Source organism: Mus caroli, chromosome 15 (genome assembly GCF_900094665.2).
Source record: "Mus caroli chromosome 15, CAROLI_EIJ_v1.1, whole genome shotgun sequence".
NCBI lineage: Eukaryota > Metazoa > Chordata > Mammalia > Rodentia > Muridae > Mus > Mus caroli.
In genome coordinates this window covers 82998626-83021352 of record NC_034584.1, presented here as the reverse complement: position 1 = coordinate 83021352, position 22727 = coordinate 82998626, and the positions used below count along the sequence as shown (strand labels likewise).

At 53.8% G+C, this 22727-nt stretch overlaps 2 protein-coding genes and 1 long non-coding RNA gene across 5 annotated transcripts in view; 1 reads left to right on the top strand and 2 right to left on the bottom strand.

The window, feature by feature from the left end:
* The first annotated feature begins 73 nt into the window (after nucleotides 1-73).
* LOC110310495 lies at nucleotides 74-4779 on the top strand. Its single transcript, XR_002379843.2, has 3 exons — nucleotides 74-932; nucleotides 4249-4398; nucleotides 4631-4779. It is a non-coding gene; the product is annotated as an uncharacterized LOC110310495 (long non-coding RNA).
* Nucleotides 2565-16198, bottom strand: Panx2 (pannexin 2). Of its 2 annotated transcripts, XM_029469756.1 has the most exons (4): nucleotides 15622-15847; nucleotides 6966-8429; nucleotides 6135-6457; nucleotides 2565-2672 (listed from the first exon to the last, which is right to left on the bottom strand). In XM_029469756.1, the coding sequence occupies exons 1-4, from the start codon at nucleotides 15845-15847 to the stop codon at nucleotides 2649-2651; spliced, it is 2037 nt and encodes a 678-aa protein (XP_029325616.1). In that variant the 3' UTR covers nucleotides 2565-2648. The 2 variants fall into 2 exon arrangements, with proteins under 2 accessions (XP_029325616.1, XP_021039108.1); XM_021183449.1 differs by lacking the exon at nucleotides 2565-2672 and having other exon boundaries at nucleotides 5068-6457; nucleotides 15622-16198.
* A 4547-nt stretch (nucleotides 16199-20745) lies between these two features.
* Mov10l1 (Mov10 like RISC complex RNA helicase 1) overlaps nucleotides 20746-22727 on the bottom strand; it is a 62767-nt gene continuing 60785 nt past the window's right edge. Inside the window, exons 24-27 of one of the 2 annotated variants that reach the window (XM_021184119.2) lie at nucleotides 22433-22540; nucleotides 21535-21672; nucleotides 21266-21385; nucleotides 20746-21080 (exon numbers count right to left, since the gene is read on the bottom strand). In XM_021184119.2, the coding sequence (XP_021039778.1) occupies nucleotides 21290-21385; nucleotides 21535-21672; nucleotides 22433-22540 (342 nt within the window). In that variant the 3' untranslated portion in view covers nucleotides 20746-21080; nucleotides 21266-21289. The remainder of the gene's footprint in view (nucleotides 21081-21265; nucleotides 21386-21534; nucleotides 21673-22432; nucleotides 22541-22727) is intronic. The other variant, XM_021184120.2, reaches the window with a different exon arrangement.

Here is a 22727-nt window from a genome sequence, read left to right as displayed (position 1 = left end):
GACGGGCCGGACGGGCCGAGGGTGCGGGCCGCGCAGCATGCCGGGAAACACCTCCCAGGGCCGCGCGCGCGAGGTCCCGCCCCCGCCGGGGTCTAAGCGCAGGGCTCCGCCTCCCGGCCCGACGCCCCCAGGTCCTAGAGCTCAACCCCAGAGCACCGCGGGGTGCCGGGCCTCCCACAGGCGAGTCTTTGTGACGGGGCTGCGTTCTTGAAGCGTCCGTCCGCACCACGGCCTGGAGTCTAGGGAGCCGTCAGCACACTGGCCCGGGACAGAAACTAGGGATCGTACGAGGCGCCCTTCTGGTTTCCTTGGAGAATCGCGTGCCGCGTGGAGAACTAAAGGGGCAAAAGCTGGCCCAGTCAGCCCCAGGCCATCAGGACTTCCTACGTGTTCCGCTGCTTGTGACCGAGAGCCCGGAGACTGCGGAGGTCTCAGGGTGGGCGGGGCCCCAGTGACAGCAAGTGCCCAGTATCTTCAAACTCACCAGTCTCCTAGGACACCTTAAAGGGCAGGGCAGGGAGGGAGGCCACTTGGCCCACTCAGGCCAGGTCTCCGGGCTGCAGGTCTTCCTGATCAGGGTTGATGAGTGGATGAGAGGAGCCGGGTGAGCCCATAAAGGTCACGTCTCCATTTGAGTACCCCAAGATAGGCTACTGTGAGAGCCAGACAGTGACGACCCGGAGCAGGCCCTGGCATAGACCCTCCAAACGGGAAGTAACCTCTGCCTAGTTCCCAGCTGCCCCATCCAGCCCTTTCAGGTTCCAAAGGGTTACAACTCTGGCCCTGATTTTTGGAGACCCTGCCTTGACATTGTTCCTGTGAATGGCCCTCCTGGAAGTCGGCCACCTTGAGGAAGAGAATTCTTCCTGCACCAGGCGGGATTCCCTCCAGCAGTCTGTTACACAAGAGGGCCGCATGGAGACTACTGGCAGGTATTTCCTGCCAGCATCTTCTTACAGCTTCCTGGTCTCCCGGAGGGCCTGGCCTCAAGGGGACCTCCGCCTTCTTTGCTCCTTAGTGAAGCACCATTCATCCCCGTTGTCCACTACTTTGATGTCTGTGTTCTGTGGCCTCTTCAGGCCTCCTCAGCCCCATTCATTCTGCTTAACAGAAGACAGGGGTGGGCTTAGAGCTGAGACTGCCAGGCCCACTCTACCCGTTCACAAAGCACAATGAGGCTCCTCTCTGAGTACCTGTACTGTTTGGTTGAAAACCCCACTGATAGGCTAGTGTCAGGAAGGGGCCTGGGTTCTAGCCCTGGTTGGCTGGCAGTGTTTTCCCTGAGCCTGTCCTTTTTCTGTGGGCAGACCATGGTGCCACCTCTCCTGTTTGCCTGTCTAGAGGAGTGGCTCTCAACCTTTACAATGTTGCGGTCCTTTAATAGTTCCTCATGCTGGGGTGACCCCCCAGCCATAAAATTCTTTCGTTGCTGCCTCTTAACTGTAATTCTGCTATGGCTATGAATCATAATATCTGATGGGCAGGATATCTGATATGAGATATCCCATAGGTCGAAGACTGCTGGACTAGGGGCAAAGGATGGGATGACATTTTTCATTAGATGCTGACCCTGAAGTGCCAGAATTCTATTTTGGCTAAGTGGCTGCTGGGGATGAAAACCAGAGCTGCCCTCTAACCTGCTGGTGTCTACGGGAGCCAGAAATAGGAACCGGTGTCTGGAGGACATGCCCAGCCAGGCTGCCAGGGAAACCACAGCAGGTCTCAGCTGGAAGAGACCAGGTCCCCCTTGCATCTTAAGCTTTGCTTTGGAGAAAAAAAAAAGCGTGGCCAGCTTGAGTTCTGCTTTCTAACAGCCATTCCCCAGCCTGCTTTGCTCAAGCAGGTTCTGTGGCGCCACAGGATGAGTGGGTGACGTATCACAGAGTCGGCCAGATGGAGTGCACCTTGGTTTAGCAGAGCAACTGCAGGAGGGGATTTTTGTGGTGAACCATGCAGGGAGTCAATGCAGGTCAGGCTTGCAGGGAAAGGGTTCAACATGGCCAGAGGAGCCCAGAGTCCTTAGAAAGAGAAAGGAGCTATCTGAAGCTATTGGGAATAAATAGAGGGGACTAGGTTCCTAGTCAGGGGTGTGGCAAGGAGAGGCCAGGTTTGTGAACAGCAAAGACCATCATGAAGGTCCCACAGAAGTAGAGCCGGGGTAGAGGCCAGAAAGAGAGCCCCAAGTTGGCAAGGGGCTCAGCCTTGTCTGACCCCAGGGATCAGAAGGATGTTTCTACAGGTCCCTGGCCATCTGTGGCCAGGGAGGGGACTAGCTCATAGAGCCCTGGGACCAGAGGACACTTCCGAGGAGTAAGATGACATTTAGGCCCAGTACCCACCATGTTGCCTGCTTCTTCAGGACACGACTTGAGCCCCTTCCCCAGAAGCAGCCCCTTGCAGGTCAACTCCACAGGGCAATACAGCCTCGTTTACTCAAGGCCCCAACCCCTCCCACACAGTACTCTTCTGAGAGGTCCCTCTAGGCTTTATCCAAGAACAGAGGTGAGCAGTGGCTGCTTTATTGGCTTCAGATCTCCCAAAGAGCCAGCCCCTTGGATCCAGTGCGCCCAGCCTTTCCCGTGTCTACTGAGGCTCTGCATAAGCTCCATAAGACACACGCACACAGCCATTGTCTGGATAGTCTACGGTCAGTGGCACTTGGGAAACAGGACCTATGAAGAGAGTATTGCATCTGGCCTTGGTACCATGCAGACCAGTGGTTCCCTAGGGTCTGAGTGTCTCCCCCTCTGAGCCAAGCCCCAGGGTGTTCAGACTGAGCTCAAATGGTGGGGGGTGGGTACAACGCATGAGAGAAGGAAGGTTATGTACCACTCTTCGGAAGCAGGTGGATATGTGAACAGGGAGAGCCAGGGAGCAGGGAAGAGGCCAGCACCCCGAGGTTTCTGGGTTACTTTAGCTGCCATGCCTGCTCATCATCATGTAGGGGCCAATTTGTGGTTGTAGGCCATTGGACCAGGGATTGTCTTCTCCAGGGGAGCGAGCAGCCTCGAGGCAGCCAGTTTTTCTCCCAGGGTTCCTATGGGTCTCAGAAGTCCCTTCCTAGAACATGTGGGAATACTGAATGCGGCCTGGAATGCCAAGGACAGTGTCCAGCATCAGTTTAGAGAACAACATGCCTTTTCTGTACTGTATTATTTGGGGTTTTGGTTTGACTTTGAGACGGTCCTGTAGCCCTGGCTAGACTGGACCTAGTTATGTAGACGAGGCTGGTCTCAAACTTGGATAGTTGTCTGCTTCTGCATCCCAAGTGTTAGGATTAAATACTGCGCTGTCCTATCTGGCTATTTGCTGATTTCTGATCCTCTGACCTGGAGCTTTGGCTGGCTCTGGACAGGTGTTCTTCTTCTAAGGCAGGCTGCTCCGTAGATCTGGCAGGTGACATTATGTACGGTGCCCATCACCTCCCCTTCCCCACACTCTGTCTCATTTTCTATCTACCTCAGTCACTCCAAGGTGGAAACTAGAGCACAGATGTGAGTCCAGCACCCATACTGGATGCTTCTCTGCCTCTCACCTGCCTGACCCGTTCCTCCCCATGAAGCCCAAAGCTTTGTTTCCCCCTTACTCCCTCTGTCGGTGCTCCCCCTGGTGTGGCCCTAGGTGATGTGGGGTGTCTCCTCTATTTTCTGTGAACAATAAATGCCTTTCTCCGGCCTGAATCTGAGCTGGAGGTGTAATTCAGGGAAGGAACACCTGCCTAGCATATGCAAACTCCCTGAGACTTGCCCCCAGCAGCCCCCAGTGAACGGTAAGATACTTTAAACAGTTAAGAGAACCAGAACCTAGTCTCTGCATGGTCAGCACCTGCAGCCTGACTATGGTGGCAGCTATGGTAGGCGAGGACATGGAAGCATTTTGTCCTGACCACCTCAGGGTTGTCCCATAGCTGGCTAAGGAGCTTTCAGGAGGCACAAGCCAGGCAGAGGTGGCTGCTCTGATCTCAGCCAAGCCTCTCCATTTTGAAATACAGCCTATGCCCTCGAATGTCTTTGAGTTCCTGGCCTAGCTTCCTCAGCCACCTGTCTTCAAGGCGTTTGTCTCTGTCTCTCTCTATTTTTTTTCAAGACAGGGTTTCTCTGTGTAGACCTGGCTGTCCTGGAACTCAACTCTGTAGACCAGGCTGGCCTCGAACTCAGAAATCTGCCTGCCTCTGCTTCCCAAGTGCTGGGATTAAAGGTGTGCGCCACCATGCCCGGCCCTCACAGGTTCACTTGTCCTGGCTTGCAGGACATGTAGCCCCATAGGGCCAGGTTCATCTCACTGAGCGCTGGGGTCTGAGGGCGAAGCCCTGCTGTGGACCTTCTGATGAACATAAATGCATCCTGACCACAACCAGCCAAGAACCCTCCCTGGATCCTGCCAGCTCTGTGGTCCCTGGTAATAAACCTAATAGAGTCTCAGGCCATGCTATTTATGTGGTGGTTTGAAGAAGAATGGCCCCCATACACCACATATTTGAATGTTCGGTTTCCACCAAACAACCAAAGTTGGTGGACTGTTGAGGGAGGATTAGGAGGTGTGGTCTTGTTGGAAAAGGTGGCACTGGGGTGGGCTTTGAGGTTCCAGAAGCCCATGCCAGACCTAGTCTCTTTTGGCTTCTTGCCTGCAGATGAAGATGTAGCTCTCAGCCCTGATGATGCAGCTCCCGCGCCCTGCCTGCCTGCCTGCCTGCCGCTCAACTCCCTATCATATTGTTCATACATAGACTTACCCTCTGAAACTACAGCCAATCCTCCAATTAAATGTTTTCTTCTTTAAGTTGTCATGGTGTCTCTTCACAGCAAGGGAACAGTAACTAAAAGACTATGCCTCCCACTCCCGAGAGCTCTCTGGCTACTCCATCTTCCCACAGCCCCACAATCCAGTACCCCACGGTCCCCCTCCTCACACTTCCGGATGGAGGCCTGATGTTTTTGCATCTTGGACTGCCTGGCCCTGTCCACTGTTTTCCCAGTGCCCTCAAGAGATGCCCCAGGCGTTGATGGTTATTGCAGGCTGGGCACGAACCAACCGCCAGCACAGGGAGGCAGGGCCTCAAGGCACAGGGAGTTATCAGAATAGTATTTATTGATATGCTCAGTGCTACCTTGTTAATACTTCGTCACGTGGCGCGTGGCTGAGGTAATAGGGGCGGGGCCAGTGGGGCCTGGACTCCCATGGGAAGCGGTCCAGCCAGCAGCTGGGGACCCGGGGGAAGGGGGTGTGGTTATTGCGTTGTATTCTTTCCCTCGTCTGCACCCTGGCGCGCCTACGCCTGCTCTCGCCCACTGCTCACATGGGTGCCGCTCGCTCGTTCGTTCGTTTGTTCGCTCGCACACTCACACATACTCAGGCTCACTCACAGCACACTTGCCCCCTGCTTGTTCGTGAGCTTACTTGCACACGGGCACTGCGCCTCTCTGGCAAACTCAATCACTCAGGCAGGTGCTTGTACCTACACCTGCTCACTTGGCACTTTTTACATCCGCCTCTGCTCAGGCCACTCACACACATCATCCTCTGGTTCAAATGCACCCTCATTCTCCTGATGATAAATAAGCTCTTCACTTACAGTAATCATAGGAAAAATAAAGTGTGTGTCAGGCTACGCGGAGAAAGTGCATGTTGATTCGGACCTGGGGCAGCCCTCAGTTCCCCTGCCCTCAAGGTATCAGGTCCCTCTGCAGGGGCTAGGCCCTTAAGTGAGTGACCCCTGGGGGGTCTGTCCTGAGGCCAGTGCCACCTTCCCCAGCACCTTCCTCATTCCCCTAGGCTGGGCCCAACTGGGTATGCTGAGTTGTGTCAGCCCACAACCAAACCCACTAAAAAAATAAACTCTTCTTCATCTTGCGGCCCAGTAGCACACTGTGGGGGCGCCTGGTGCTGGGGTGGGCACCCTATCCCACCTTGCGCCCAAGCCCCAGCCTGCACTTGTGGATGCCATGGTGAGCCAGGTGGAAGGGGTGCTGGGCCCCGTGGCATGCAGACAGGAGGCTGGGGTGTGTGTGGGCAGTACCGGGTGAACAGAGTTCGATCCTACCCAAGCCTAGGCTCAGCTGGGCCATCCCTGGCTCATGCAGAGAGTTTTTGGTGGCCTGGGGAGGCCCTGCCCCTCAAAACTCCACAGTACTCACAACTGTTCTTGGCTCCTCGAAGGTGGCGATGAGGATCTGCTGGGGTGGGGGTATGCTGAGGAGGTCGCCCATGTCTGAGGGTGCACAGGGGCCTCCTTCTTCCTCTTCCCGGGCCTCATACAGCGTGCTGATGTGGAGCAGGGGGTGAGTGGCGTTTCGGCTCAGGATGGTGAGAGGGTCAGCCTTGCCCAAACTGCCTGGTGACAGGGAAGCAGCGGCGGGGGCTGCGGGGGGTGAGCAGACATGGAATGATCCCCCAGATGGGAGCCCTGGCAGGGCAGGCTCTGTGGGGTACGGGATTTCCTTCTCGGGGAGTGGAGCATCTGAAAACAGGCAGGAACACAGGCGTTTCACAACCCAACTCTCTTGCTGCTACCGCCCTCCCGGTGCCACCCACGGGCACCTACTGGGCCCCTAACTTCCATGGATGTCTGGCATCCTTGCATTTATCAGCCTGCCTGGCTAAGTCTAACTCCTCAGGAATAGCAATTGCTGTTTGCTGAATTCCCCACCCCCACCCCCCAGTGGCTCACATCTGCCTGAAGCCCTTACTAACCAAAGGAGGCATGTTTCCTGGTGGCTGCAGTCCTGCCTTCCTCCTCACCCTCTGCCTTGTGGGAGTGTCCAGACTCCTATCAGACCTGCCCCTCACTTTAGACCCATCTGCTACCTCTGCTGTGACCAGGCCCAGTCGCTACCTCATCTACACTGTACTCTGGTGCTTTCCCTCTTTGTGCCCTAGAAGGGGCGGGGCGGAGGGGGGGACTGCCAGTTTCCTGCTCAGGGCTCCCTGGGAATCCTGCCCCCTGTGGCACCTGCCTGGCTCCCTACCTTTGGTGGGTGCTGCAGCTAGGCCCAGCCCACATTCCTCTGTCTGGGACAGGAAGCCACCTTCTTGGCTCCGGGAGGCTGGTAGGGCAGGGGGTACCGCCTCAGTCTTGGCCTTCTTGGTGCCTAGGATATAGGGATGCACGTCCAAGGAGAAGTGGCGGGTATGCTTTTTCTCAGAGGCAGCAGGCGGGGCAGAGGAGGGGCCTGAATCACCTCCACTGCCCTTGTAGTGGTGGGCAGCCCGGGCACCAGCGTCCAGGAGCGGGGCAATGAGTGTGTCTGTGGCTGTCTTCCTGCGCACGGGCTTGGGCTTCTCAGTCTTGCTGTTTTCCACGCGCATAATGGCCAGCTGCTCCTTGAAGGGCTGTGGCAGCGGGTTGCTGGTGGGGATCCACTTCATTTTCTTACGGGGCCGCTTGACCACGGGTGGCTCAGCCGAGCCATCAGGCTCCGCAGGGTTGATGCTGGGGTCCACGGTCTGGATGCCAGAGTCCCGCACAGTGGGCGTGGTGTCGTGGTTAGACTGAGCCAAGGCAGCCAGAAGCTGCCGCACCACATTGTCGTACATGAGGTCGCTCTCGTTGGTGATGAAGTCCAGCCGGTTCAGCGACTTGATGTGGTCGCGGTTCTCGTTACAGAACATGGCCAGGATGTTGATGTCGCAGAACTGCGAGCGGCGCCACTGCCGGCGCGTCTTGATACCCACCTTGTTTAGTTTGTCGAAGATGAAGTTGCTCTTGCGGAAGATGAAGAGGTGGATGAGGTTGACTAGGATGATGAGGTTCATGAAGCAGAGCAAGACGATGTCCACACCTGCAATGATCCGCTGCAGCTGCACAGACGGTAGCTTACAGCTGACACGCACCGTGGGCCCAGCGCTACCCACCGGCCCGTCAGGTGAGGCGCCCAGGGCACAGGTGAACTCGTTCTGCTTCTGGGTGGCGTAGTATGTGCATAGGTAGGAGATGGGCACCACGCTGAGCAGCAGGATCAGGACGTGCCGTGCCAAGTACAGCTTGGCCAGGAAGTTGCTGCGGCCCCGGCGCTCCAGGTACTTCTCAAACAGATTCTGCTCGGGGCTCTTCTCCTTCTCAGCGTTCTCAATGATCTCTCGCTTCTCGCGCTCCGTGATGCCGGGCCCCTTGGACTGGATCTGCTTCTCAATCTTGGGGGCGCGACCTTCGGCCGCTCGGTGGTAGCAGTTGTCGATCTCCTGAAGAAGGAAGTTGAGCTCCGAGGTGAGGCGCGTGGAGGCGAGGAACTCCCAGCCCAGCGCGGGCACATACATGATGGCGGCAAAGGCCAGCAGCGCGTAGGGCAGGAACTTGTGCTCAAACAACGATGGCCAGAGGCTGGCATCCACGCCGGGCAGCGCGTCCCGCAGCTCTGTCCAGCAGTAGCCGCGGGCGTACAGCGCCTGATCACGGGTGAAGTTGTGCGGAGTATAACAGTAAATTGGTTCCTCTGAGGGTAGAGAGGAGACACGGGCTAGGGCAAGAGGTGGGACTAGCCTGAGGAAGACCAGGTCTTGGGATGAAGGGCATGGGATGGACCTGATCCTGTCTCTGCTCAGACCCCGCCCCTATGCAGGTGGCTGGGTTCTCAGGTCCACGGGCTCTACAGCCCCTCCGGTAGAGCTGCCTGCCTTATGCAGGGACTGCTGTTCCCCAAACGGCCCCCAACTCCTCTCAGGCCAGTTTTCCCTCACCATGTCCTGACTACAGTGTTGTGTGTATGGATCTGACCCTGAGTACTGCTTACAAAGTGCTTAGCCAGGGGGTTAAGACCTGAATGCGTGTGAGAAAACTGACCTATATTATTTATCTTGGTCTAGAAAAGTCAAAAAGGGGCTGGCGAGATTGCTCAGTGGTTAAGAGCACTGACTGCTCTCCAGAAGGTTCTGAGTTCAAAGCCCAGTGTCTGAAGACAGCTACAGTGTACTTACATATAATAAGTAAATACATCTTTAAAAAAAGTCATAAAGACTGTATGAACAGGACAAACCGAGGTCTAGAGAGGATCAAGACAGACCATGCGGGCAGCCAGGGTTCCTCTTTTAGCATCCCACATGGACCAAATACCATCTCTGCCACTGACAGTGGCAGTGCAAACACTGCCAGGACTGTTGGCCCAGAGGCTCCTCTCTAGTCAGAGGGAGTCATAGAGGCCCAGATTCCAAGGAAAATCTGCCTGTGACAGGCATAAAGGGTCTCACAAGTCCCCCTGATCTGGAGGAAGGGGAACTGTGGGAACCCTGGATGCTGGTGATAGGGAACGCTCACTGGCTGGCCAGATCTGCCACTGAAAATGAACAAGGGGCCTGTCTGCACTTGGCTTATGTGGACACACATCCTGAAGCAAAGGGCGTCGTCACACATGCTTGCACTGGGCTGTGCTCAGCCTTGTTTTGCGATCTTATGCTTCCAATTTGTTTTCAGAAAACGTGGAGGCTCAAAGTCCACCAGACTGGGTCATGATCCCTAGGTACCAGGCCATGGCTTCCTATGGCATTAATCCAAGCCAACTCCACCTTAGCCATCTCTCTTCCACTCAAGACTGGCTCCAGCTTAAAGCCCTCCACCACAGTCTTGAGATCAGGAAGTAGCAGGGTCAAAGTGGCTAGTCTGGACAGGGAGATGGCAGAGACCCAGGCTAGCCGGAAGACTAATGTGAGGATTTGAATATAAAATGCCCCCTATGGGCTTCTGTGTTTGAACACTTGGGCCCCAGCTGGTGGCACTGTCTTGGTAGGCTGTGGAATCTTTGGGAGGTGGGGTCTATCTGGAAGCATGAAACCAGGGAGGGTCTATCTACACCTCAGTGGGAACGAGCCACCCCAGCCATATGCCCTCTCCCCATGTGGTATGCCCTGAAACTGTAAAGCAGACCAAACCCTTCTTCTGTTAGGTTATTTCTGCTACAGCAGCAAGAAAAGTAACCAACAGAGACATTAATCACAGTTTGATGTCTTCAGGGGCCTAAGAGGCAGGGGACAGAGACCTCAGTGCCTACACGTTCTTGTGGTACCAACCAGCATGTAGACGTCCTGGCCCCATTCTAACTTAGACTAGGACCGTGGTCACCATTTGGGGATACCTGCCCATGTAGCCACTCATCATGAAGAGTCAAAGACAGGCCCCAAGGACTACCAGAATATAACCCAGTCAGGGGGAACCCCAAGACCAGCGGCTGCGTGGCCACTTGTCTTCCTCATACGGTCCTGGGAAGGTATGGAGGGTTCCAGTGGAGGTCTGGGTGGGCTAGGCAGAGGTAAGTGTGAGCCTCGCTTGGATGTCCAGGTTCTGGGGCTTCCTGAAGCTGGGACCATGTCCACAGGAGAAGCTGAGCACCTGGCCATAGCCAGGGGTGGGAGGGAGGCTAGGGATAGTCAGGGAAAGCTGATCCCCTGAGGACCTAGAGAACAGGTGTCCAGGGCAGGATGAGCTGGGCTCTGAGAAGAGCAAATGGGAGAAGCAAAGGAATCGGCTCTCTTGGTTGAAAAAAAAATGGAATTTTATTCTTTTTTTTTCCCCTTACAGGTGATCCCTAAAGCCACAGAAGGGTGAATGGTCGCCTCTCAGGAAATTTGATTGCCACCCTGAATCAAGCCCATCTCTATGATGTTCAGCCAAGATGTAAGCTGGGCAAGCAAGAGGAGAGAACCCCCGTACTCCCATGGGCACTTCCAGTGGGGCCAAGCTCTTCCTTGGTTGGCCTGTGTCTGCAGAGACATGTGGTGCTTCTGATGGCATGGCAGACACCAAAGGGCCTAACCTAAACTCAAGGGCAGGTGTTCACGAGTGGTTGGCTACTATAGGGTGCTTATGCTGTGGACTTGTGCTGATCCTGAACTGGGCCGGATGGCAGGTACCTGGACACCGGATGCTCTGTCCTGACACTGTGGCTGCATGGAGCTTTCTGTCTGAGGCCCCTCTCTTGGGATTTCCCAGGGGGGGATGGGTTCTTGTCTAGGTAAGTACAGGGGCTTAAGGAGGAGATAGGAAAGCTGGTCCATGGGCTGGTGAGATGGTTTAGCGGGTAAAAGCACTGACTGCTCTTCCAAAGGTCCTGAGTTCAAGTCCCAGCAACCACGTGGTGGCTCACAACCATCCGTAATGAGATTTGACGTCTCTTCTGGTGTGTCTGAAGACAGCTACAGTGTACTCAGATATAATAAATAAATCTTTGGGCCGGAGCAAATGGGGCAGATTGGAGCGAGTAGGGCTGGAGTGAGCAGAGGTCCTGAATTCAATTCCCAGCTCACAACCGTCTATACAGCTACAGTGTACTCATATACATAACATGAAAAAAAGAAAAAAGCGGGTCCATCTCAGTGCACACAGAGCTAGCTCTGCAGAGTGCTGTGGGACGGTCCTTTCCCCACAGGGCAGTACTGCTTAGACCTGGACTGCTGGGCACCCTGCTGCTCCTGAGAATACACTGAGATTTCTAGCCAAGGAACCTACTAAGCTGAGACTGCCATCACAGTGGCCTGGGGGTCAACAGCAGGAGCCACAGGGCACTGCTGCAGCCTCCAGCTAGAGCAGGTCTGAATAGTAAAAGCAGACCTGTAGGGTTTTTTACTTGAAATTCTGCCCAGGGCTGAGGCTGAACCTGAGCCCTAGACACATCTCTAGCCCACTCCCTTGGGTCCAGCCTGTGCATGGTTCAACTCACTTAAGCCTCTGCCACTTGAAGAGGAAAAAGCTTTCAAGGGGTGTCTGGTTCTGCTGAGGCCGCTGCCTATGGCCAGCTCACAAGCAGCTCATCTCTCGTCTCTCCTCACCCCAGGGCAGGTCCCAACCCTTCACCAACTCCTTCATGGTGGAACGACAGCTCCCACATCCTGACTTCTGGACCTTGTGACTGTCTGTGTCGTAAAAGTGACACTGCAGCTGAGATTAAGGACTTTATGGGAGCTGATCCTGGATTATCTGAGGGGGACAAGGAAACACAACCTTTCAAAGGAAGGCAGTGATGGATAGGGAAGGCCTGAGCCAAATGTCATGGTGTAGCTCGGTCCTGAAGGTGCACTCAGACTTGCCAATAGAAGCTCCATCTGGACCAGCCCTGCTGAGAGCTTGCCCATCTTGTCGGCAGGCTTAGGGCCAAGCATCTCTTTGTTGAGCTATCTCCCCAGCTTTTTTGGGTATCAATCCAGGACCTCTAGTATGCTAAGCGAGTGTTCTGCTGCCAAGCCACACCCTAGTCCTGAACATTGTTTAAAGCCAGAGTTTGTGCTAGTCTGTTCCAGCAGTGTGGGCAGATAACAGGTGGCCCTGGCTTCTTACAAGCTGCCTGCCTCATATGTGTATGTGCGTGGGGGGAGGATTCCATCCTGATACTTCCTGCAGTGGTATGGGTAGATGCTTCAGAGTGCTGCAGGTCTTGCAGGGGTGGGGACCCATACTCAGGACAGAAAGGGTTGACTTTCAGGGACCACAGGAAAAAAGGAGATGGACTGGTATCTATCTGAGTGCCTTCACATTTCACAGACCCACCACAGAGATCTGCCCCCCTGGGTGGGATGCCCAGGGAAAGGCCAGCAGCCGAGTGCGGGAACCACCCGTGCTTGTCAGTATATGTCACTTTGGTTTTCCTTCCTTAAGAAAGAGAGTGTGGAGAACGAGGCACACATTGGGTAACACCCAGCTTCTGTGAGCCGGACAGATGCTCACACACAGGTGGTATCCCGCAATACCCCCAAGCACGTGGGACCTGAGAGATCTGCTGGCTTGTTGCCTCTTTCCCCTCCCGCCACCTCTGGCCTTTGTGTATTGACTTCCCACTCCTGCCTGAGTGGCAGGGGGGTTATTTCACAGCTGCACTGGCTCCAACACCAGCCGGTCTCTAGACAGGAGTCGTCTGAGATTTTCTTGGGCCACCCCTAAACCTTGATCTCTACCTCTACCTCTGCTGGGTGGAGATCACCAGTGCTGGGCTCAGGGGTGGGGAAACATAGCACAACTCACTCTATGGAGGGCAGGCTCCTTCTATGAGGGTTATCCACACAGCACCCTCCTCTGACATTCAGGACTAAATGCCCCTATAGGCAGGACCCAGGTGTATGCAGAAAAAACATGGAGGGGCCGTTGGCCACACTGGTTAATACTAGAAGTCGGGTGTGGGCTTAAAAACGGCAGACAGGTACCTCACAGATCTGGAGGCCAGATGAACGAAATCTTTCAGGCAGGCAGTGACCTGGTGACCTCTCACCACTGAGAGCCCTGGTACAGGGTCCTGGATATGTCCCTGTCCTACCTTCTCCTGTGCTCTCACCAAGGGGTCCCCAAGAAATGATGGGGCTATGGGAGAAGGATCCACTAAGGCACACTTTCCCCACATCCGATTCACTTGTGTTTGAGGTCCCTGGGTGCTTCTAGCTTCTGTGGGACAAAAGGAAGGTGAAGAGCCCCAAGCAGCGACTGGGCTATCCTGAATCAAAGCCAAGAGAAACAATCACTGTTTCAGAATTGTGTAGGAAATCAGGGAGGGCAAAGGTTAGGAGTAAGGCTGGTTATTCAGTTTCTCTATCCTCCCAGCCAAGAGCAGACTTCCTGGTCAGGCATAGGGGCTTGTCTGTGCTGCGTAGGCCCTGGGACTCCTCCTCACACTTGTGGTAGGCCTAGCTCAGCATGGATAGGAGGGCTTAGGAAATGTCTGTGGGAAAGCACAGGGGGCCAGGCAGTGATGGTGCACACCTTTAATCCTAGCACTTAGGAGGCAGAGGCAGGTGGGTTTCTGAGTTTGAGGCCCGCTTGCCTACAGAGTGAGAGTGCCAGGACAGCCAAGGCTACACAGAGAAACCCTGTCTCAAAAAACCAAAAAAAAAAAAAAAAAGCAAGCAAGCAAGCAAGCACAGGTAGTTTGAAGCAGCAGGTCCAGGATCGGGGCTAACTTGGGGGACATCTTGTTGGCTCCAGGCCCAGTTGGATGCAGGGTGTCTGGAGGTCCCACAGGTGACAAGCTGGGCTGGCAGTGTCTGGGTGGAGGGATCCTAACAAGGAATCGCCGAAGATGGCCCAGCCCCACCCACATCTGAAGCTGCCCTACTACGTCTGTCGTAGATGGAGCTGTGTTCCCCCAAGTATCTGCTGTTGTCCTGGCCCTGTACTAAGGACTGACAGAAACAGCCTCTGTAAATGAACTGAAACGGGAGTGGAGTAGAATAATCCCAACCTTATTTACTTATTTGTAACTCAAGGGAGGGACACAGACATGGGGAAATTCCCAACAGAGGACAGACCCGGAGCTTGGGTGGTATACAGCTATACCACCAAGGAACACCAGGGAAGGTCTATAGGTACCACTCATCAGGAAGAAAGGGTCTTTGGAGAGAACTCAGCCCTCCCTATACCTGGAGTTTGAACTTCTGGCTCCCGGAACTGTAAGGTACACGTCTGTTGTAAGGCAGCCACCCCACTGCTGGTACTGTGATCAACATGGCCAAAGGCCCCCTTTATACACACACCTGGGTGTGCCTGAGTGTCAGGGCCTCTGGTGTCCAAGGATGGAGACCAGGAGAACTTCCTCCACCTTTGGCGTGGCCTTAAATTGTCTGAAGGATGCCTGCCCTCAGCTCAGGCTGGACATCATCGCTAGGTCCTGGAGTTTCCTGTAAGGGGAGGCACCTGTGGATGGTGCTGAAGAAGCGGGTATCGAAATAGGTATTGTTGCCCAGTAACTGCAGAGGGCAGAGCGACCTGCACCTCCAGAGGAACTCTGGAGCCCTGACAGTCTTCTTCCTGCTATGAAGCTGGCATCTCTGGCCACCAATTTGATTTGTGGCTATGGATACCTGAGACTGCCTCAGCTCGGCTCCAGGTGGGGATGCTATTTCCCATCTCTGTGTGTCACCAGAAGCCAGCTCCCTAGTGCCTCAGCATGTCACCTTAGGCAGGGCCCACTATACATGTGTACTCTCCTGTGTACAACCACAGGCGCACCCACAGGCTCCCTCATAGAGCAGGCCCAGTTCTACTGACCTAACACTTCAGCTCCTTAACCTGCTCACTCTTCAGTGACTTGCCCTACCTTCTACCTACACTGCCTTTGCCAGTCAAGGGTGGCTTCTTGGGCCATCATTGCTTGATGCCCTCCAGGGCCAGCCCCTGTCTGGCCTCCTCTGTAGAAGAGCTTTGGAAAGGGGTGTTTCAGAGTTCCTCGGGGGTACCCTCACTTTCCTACACTGTCAGTCCCAAGAACCCCATGCAGCATCATGGGATTTTTTTTTTCACTTATCCCTGAGCAATGCCCTCAACACTCATCCTTCTCTGGCCCTCCTCTGGTTATTCCTCCAAGCCTCAGCCCTCCCTACCCCCACCACCCGTGACGTGACATGCTACAACTCAGACCCCACATCCCATTCATCCCGGGGGCCAGCAAGTGTAGGACAGGCCTGCTCTCCTCACGGCTTGAGGCTGAAGGAATGGAAGGCCAAACAACAATAAAACAGAGGAGATGTCTCAGGCGGCCCTGTCTCAACCCCTCATGCCAGACTGAGGTGGTGCCCAAGGTCTGTGATGAGACCTGCGGGCACTGGCTCAGCGGCTGGCCAGGTGGGTGCGGTCTAGCTGGCACTGGCTGCCTGGCGCTGAGAGCCAGCGCGCTCGGAGCGCTGGGCGCTTAACACCTGCGGACGCGCGCCCTGCCTCACCTGCGAAGTTCTTGGTGAAGACCAGGGTGACCAGCAGGATGGGTACCAGCACGGTGCCGATGGTGACCACGCGGTCGAACGGCAGTTCCAGCTTGAGCTGCAGCAGCAGCGCGGCCAGCGCGCCCGCCTTGTCGTCCTGCGAGCCAGGCAGGATCAGCTCCCTCAGCTTCTCGCCCGCCAGCAGCGCGGTCGCCATGTCCGCCGACTGCTCCAGGAGGTGGTGCATGGGGGGCGGGGGCGCGGCCCGGCGGGGTACGGGCGGGGGGCGCGGGCGGGGCCGCGCGCCAGAGAGGGCGGCGGGGGGCGACGGAGACCGAGGTCACGGGGGGGGGGGCGCGGAGCGCGGGGCGCCGGAAGAGGGATGTCAGCGGGGATGCGGCGGGGCTCGGGGGTCTGCCGCCCCGCGAGAGGGGTCGAGCTGCCAGGGCGCCGGGCCGCCGCCGCCCCCGCCGTGCGCTGTAGCCGGCCCGCGCCCTGCGTCCCTCCCGGGGGCGGCGGCGGCTCTCTTGCCCGGGCCGCGCGGCCCGCTCCCGCCGGGGAGGGGGGCTGTTTACCTGCGGCAACTCCGCGGCGTGGCTCCGCCCCCAGCCCCCCCACCCTCCACGTAGCTGCGGCGTTGGCGATGACTTTGCAGAAAAAAAAATTTTTTTTTTTTTAAATGAAACGAACCGAGCTCATATTGACCATCCCCTTGCATCAGGGTTGGGCCAAACCCTGGCCCCCCTAGCCCTGTGCAGAGAAAGAGGCGGATCGCCCGCTCTGGGGTCAGATCGTGTCTGGTAGCCAAAGGTTTTAGTTCTACACCTCAGCTCTCTTGCTCCTCACTCGGACCTGGGCTTCACACAGGCGCAGAGGCTGCCCTGTGAGCTGTTGCAGGCAAGGGCAAGGAAGCCCGAACCCCTCTTTTCCAGGCTAGTGCCTGCACAGAAAATGCTGTGGGGCGTCCTCTCCAAAGCTCCCGGATGCCTCTTCACTGCAGCCATGTCCCGCACCCAGGAGCGCCCCATTACACGCTGTGATGGGACGCCAGCCAGTGCGGATAACCTAGCATCTTCACTGCTTCACCCACTGTCGGCATCCGTGGAGCTGGGCCAGGGTGTGGGGGCTTCTAGGATTGTCACCTGACCCCTCTGGGCTACCCACATGTTCTCTCCTCCCAGGAGCTACTGTACACAAACTTTTGTGGCCCTGGCCTCCTGCAAGATTCCTTGGCTCAGTATCTCTCCATCATAGCCTTTCCTGTGTATGTCTGGAGTAGTAACTTCCTTCAGTATCCATAAGCTATCTGGAAACATCTCCAAAACCTGGAGGGACCGCTGGCCAGTCAGGCCTGACTCCTTCTGGTGCATTCTTGCTCCCACAGACTTTACCTTCTTCACCTTACCCCTGCGGTGGTGAGCAGCCACTCACTCCCCATGCCTAGGATTCCTGGCTGCGCTGGCAAGCCCTCACCCCAGGCTTCCCAAGGCAGTCCTTGGGAGCAGTCCTTTCTGCACCCTCCCTGGCCTCTCAGAAGGGTTATGCTGTTCACTCCATCATCCCACCTTCAGAACCCTATGTTTTTTCTGTTTTCCCTTGGATTCCTAGAGCTTTTGCACACTGACCCCTTCTCAGCAGGTTGGTTTAGGTCTCCCTTACCCCGGCACCCCACCTGCAAATGTTGTCTCCTTTGTTATCTATTTGTGCGTGCTTCTCCAAAGGCTCTAATCCATCCACTCTGGGTGGAGAGTCGTATTCTTTTAAAAAACTGTATCTGGGTGTACCACCAGCATGCAGTGGCCACGGAGGCCAGAACTCCCCAGGGCTGGGGTTACAGGTATTATAAGCCACTATATGGATGCTGGTAATTGAACCCAGTTCCATGGAATTTTCCCTAGTACCTATGGTCACTTACAACAACAGTATGCTTGGATCCTTCTGGCCCCTGCAGGCACTGCACTCTTGAGGTACAGACATACATGCAGGTGCAATACCCATATACATAAATCAATAATAAAGACAAAAATAAACGTTTAAATAGAGTTGCCCAATAATGAGGCAACAATGCCCCTGCTAGACACCAGAGGCTAATAAATAATAATAATAAATAAAAAGCCCAGTACCAGGAACTGGTTGTTTTAAGAGTTGTTGGCCACTGAATTTCCCTAGACCCTCAAATATTACAGGCTACTACCACTGCTCTTGGCTGCCCTCCGGAACTGGATAGTGAGACTCTATTGCTGAATATACCGCATACTGGAGTCATGGGACACGGAGAAACTAAGCAAGTACTGACCTGGAAGCTGCAGTGCTCCTGGCTACCTTTCACAGTCTTACCAAGCTGTGAATCCTGCACTCTGTGATGGCAACCGCTCTAGTATCCCACTGAAGCAACAGTGTCATAAACATCATGGGAGTAGCCAACCATTTGTGATTGACTTAAGTCCCACTTCACACGGTGATCCCACATTGCTGGGCCAAGAATCTATGGCTAGATGGGTCACGGGCTCTATGGGATAACCCATTACAATTATCTGGCTAAATGAACATAGTACTGATTAATTGGATTAATTAATGTATCTTTTTGTTTTATTTTATTTTTTTGAGACAGGGTTTCTCTGTGTATCCCTGGCTGTCCTGGAACTCACTTTGTAGACCAGGCTGGCCTCAAACTCAGAAATCCACCTACCTCTGCCTCCCAATTGCTGGGACTAAAGGCGTGCGCCACCACTGCCTGGCTAAAGTATCTTTCCACCCTTATCAATGAACCTTCTATTTGTGGTAAGGGGTGATGAAAAGAGACCCACAAGTGGCCATGAGCAGCTTCTCTGTCCCCATCCCATTGTTCCCATTTGTGAACTGCCTTCGTTTACAACAACTGACCACTTCAACCTGGGGCCAGGTGCCTGTGAGCGTCAGGAGTATGGAGCAAACCAAAGCTTCTGCATCAAGCATTGCTTAGGCTTCCTTGGCCAAAGCTCATTACTTGCCTTCTGGGGTCATGGGTGATGAATGTGAAATTCCATTTTGGGTACAGAACATAAAATATCCCCCCCCCCAAAAAAAAGGAAAGAAAAATTCACATTTTCTTTCACACTGACCTATAAGCATAATTTATACTGGGGTTCAATCCATGGAGAGTAAAATACAAGATTCAAGAAGGAAAAACCATTTCTAGCTCTGGAGGATGTCCTTTTTAGAGGACAATGTCGGGTGTAAAATGCTAATGCATTTTCCTCTCATATGATATAGGTTGCTCTGCTTTGCTTTAGAATGGCAAAATCTACAGTATTCTTGAATGACATTGTAAGCAGCCTTTAAAAATGTTGAGAAACATGGGTTAGAGAGATGGCTCAACAATCCATCACTGCACCGGGTGTTCTTCCAAAGGACCCAGGTTCAATTCCCAGTGTCCACATGGCAGTTCAAAAATGTAACTCCCATTCCAGGTGATCTGACATACTCTCACATAGACATACATCCAGGCAAAGTGCTAATGTACATGAAACAGGAAAAAATTATTTTTAAAAAATGAGAAAGTGGGGCTGGCTGGAGAGATAGCTCAGCAGTTAGGAACACTGGCTGCTCTTCCAGAGGAACCAGGTTTGGTTCCTAAAACCCACACGGCAGCTAATGATCAGCTGTAACTTCAGAGGATAATATACCATCTTCTGCAGTCTGCTGACACTGTACATAAAACACCCCAACACATAAGAATAAAATCTCAAAAAAAGAAAAATGTAGGTAACTTAAAAATAGGCAAGGAGACACATTCTTCATTTCTTGGGGCTATAACCAAGTCTGAAGTCTGCCTCTGCCTACCTGGCTCCAGGCAGGGCTGGTCCTTGTTTTGCAGGTGGTCACACTGGTCTGGACGGCACTGCCATCCCTAGAGCAGGGCCTTCTGTGGCTTCTATTCCTGACTGGGATGCTGCTCAACCTGGCCCATCTAGAGATTCTGAGGTATGTGCCCTATGCCTGTCTCACCTACAGTCCAAGCTGGAGCAGACATGGCTAACCCTGGGCTAGGTGGATGTTTCTGGGTAGAAATGTGCTGAAGCCATGACTAACCTTAGCTGGGTACTCGGTAGATTAGGTCCTGTCACTGATGGACTGTGATCTACCTGACACTCCCAGTCACTGGCTTCCTTCCTGGGACCTGCTAGTCACCCCTTGGTGTAGCCCTGCCCTTGCTCCTGCCCTCCCTTGCTCAAACAGCTAAAGTGAAGGCCACTCTGGGTAGTTACACTGCAGTTGAGTTTTGACCCAGGACAACACAGTGTACCAGAGGCCTGGCAGCAACTAAGCTGCTCTCAATTTCATCCAAACAAAGTCCACCCAGACTCTCCACTCTTTGCCCGAGGAAAGGGCCTCCTTTGTCACTGTGGTTCCCAAGCGGTGGAGGCCCTTGACCTTTCCTTGGGGGCTTATCCCTCCTTGGTCCTCCTCATCTCTGTGCTCCAGCTACCCAGGTCCAGTCCCTGGGCATGGAGGGAGAACACTATAATAGGATGGGGTAGGCTTTTAGAGCAGGAGGTCCTATGATCTCATAGTGGATCTCTCCATGATCCCAGTCTTCACCTGCACAAGAGGGCTAAACCCCACCTTGCTCACCCTGGGCTCAGAAAAGCCCAGCCTCCAAGTATAGGTCTTTTGGCAGCAGGGCCTACAGTAGAGCCACAGCACCTGTGCTGGCCTCTCCCCTAAGCTGGGGGAGGGAGCTTGGTGAAATTTTAGTTCTCTGCTTAGTCTGCTCTCTGAGCAGACTGCAAGTCCACTTTGGTCCATTAAGGAGCCCATCCCCACAACCTATGAAGGCTCTTAGAAGCTGGCATCTACTTGAGTGTAGGGACAGCCCAGGGAAGACAGGCAGGGCTCTAGTACAGGCCCTAACTGACTGCCCCTTCTAGAAATACTGGGTTCTAGGTGGGCCTGGTTCTATTCAAGACCCTTGGTCCCAGGCATTACAACACAACCAGCAGAGGCTGTTCATAGGTGAGAGGAGCTGGTGGCCTTTCATGCTGTTTCACACACATCTGGATCAGGATACAGCAGATGATGGTGGGACCAACTGCAAAGATTGTAGCTAGTAGGGTGCAAAACCCTTAACACTGGCACAGGTGCGTCCTGAGACAGAAAGGGGTCTGGGGTTAGGGAGTGTTTATTTGGGGGAGTGTAGTGGCAGTGATTGCCCACAGGCAGAAACTAACTGTAATGAACCAAGGTCAGTCCAAGGAAGCAGGAGCAGCCCAGCTGACTCAGTGGTCCCATGCATACCAACATTCAGTCTTGAGACCAGGAAGCCGCAGGAGTCACAGAAGACTGAAGCATGGCTGGACCTAATGGCCCATAGGATAAGGCTCAATGGCTCCCTGTTGTAGCAGACTCCACGGTGTCCACAGATCCTGGCACAGCTGTCTAGCCACAGCCTGCTTAAGGTGAACACGTGGAGCCACACTCTTTCCTCCACGGTGCTTTACCTGTCAAGGTACACAAGGTAGTGAGTGCGGCGTTGCCACTAAAGTCCAGACAGTGGCTGCTGCAGCCCAGGGGTCAGAAGAGTCAAGAAAGCATCCAGGCTGGTCCTGAGGCTTCAGTGGGTTTGGGTGCATGGGGTTTTAAGGAAGAACCAATATGGGAGGGTTGGGGAGTCCAAAGAGCCCACCTTTTAGGAAGTGGACTGGAGTGCTCACTTTTGGAGAGCCTGGAGTTCAGGAGGTAGATCACACCCTGTGTAGACACCATTGCTAACACTGTATTCTAGCAGCGCTCCAAAACAGGGATCCTGAGGAGAGTGAGAGACGAGTGAGGCCCGAGTCACCCTCCGTCTCCCTCCGGGTGCCAGGTGTATGCTGAAGCTAACAAGTCATTTCCTGAGACCTGTGTCCTTCCCTCCCTTTCCACATCAAGTGTCCCAGTGTCCTGCAAACTTACTCTGACAAGCACATGAGGGTTTCCCAGAATGATCAGCAGTGCTTTGGGTCTTGTGATTGCAACATTAAATCTTTTTGAATTGGACAAGAAACCCAAAAAATAACGGTCATCTTCAAATCTATCTTCATTTGACCGCACCTAGGGACACAAAGATGAAGAAATATAGTATTTTAAGTGTTTTTCTTGATACTTGAAAACAGGAAGGTTAAGAAGCAACATGGCCTTATTTATTTTTAAATGAGACAGGGCTAATAGCACACTACAGAGAGGGAGACCCCCAGATGCTAACAGGTTATGTTGGGTAGTAAAGTTTTAGATGGTGTGAATTTTCTCTTCTGCATCTGAGTTTTCTATCTGCAGTTAGCATGTCCTTGCAATGGAGATATTTTAAGGATTAATAGGCAGTGGTATGAGAGTAGAGCTGTCCTTGTGTGGTGGTACAAAGGCCACTGTACTGGGGTCTTCTTCTGACTTCTGCCCTCTCTGTTCCCTAGCCATCTTTATCTTTTTTTTTTTTTTTTTTTTTTTTTTTTTTTGAGGCAGGGTCTCACTATGTAGCCATGGTTGCCCTAGAACTCACTATGTAGACCAGGCTTGCTTCAAAGTCAAAGAGACCCACCTACCTCTGTTTCCTACCATGCCTTTCTTTCCCCATCTTATCCCTCCATGAACTAGCTATTTCTTCCTAGATCCTCTGTAGCTGGCCTCCTGATCTTTGGGTTTGGTTAAACAATGTGCTATCATTGGCTCTTTTGGAACCCCCCGAGTGTGTAGTGCAGTCTGTTACACTGTGGACCAGGTTCTTTCATTTCTCTGAATAGATTGATCACTCGCTAAATAACCGGCACTGTCAAGCGCATGCCAGCCGGCCACAGCGAGCGAGCGAGCGAGCACTTACAGTGGAGATGACGATGACCAGGTACTCTTGTCCCTGGAACTCCTCCACTGAGCCAACCTTTATGTCAGTCAAATCCACATTTCGCAGAAGGATTTTTATTTTTTCCACCTTTAAAAGAGGTTAAAAGATTAAAATGACATTTAAAAAAAATCAAGATATTTACTATTATAGTTAATCCAAATACTAGTACGTTTTGTTTTGTTTTTGAGACAGGGTTTCTCTGTGTAGCCCTGGCTGTCCTGGAACTCACTCTGTAGACCAGGCTGGCCTCAAACTCAGAAATCCGCCTGCCTCT

Excerpts from the sequence above, each read along its gene's own strand:
- Panx2 (XM_029469756.1), bottom strand. The coding sequence starts at position 15,847 with ATGCACCACCTCCTGGAGCAGTCGGCGGACATGGCGACCGCGCTGCTG. Across the intron at positions 6,458-6,965 it reads AGCTGCAGCACCCACCAAAG|ATGCTCCACTCCCCGAGAAG; the intron begins GTAGGGAGCCAG and ends GCCTGTTTTCAG. Across the intron at positions 2,673-6,134 it reads TCGAGGAGCCAAGAACAGTT|GTCCTGTTTCCCAAGTGCCA; the intron begins GTGAGTACTGTG and ends CTCTCTTCATAG.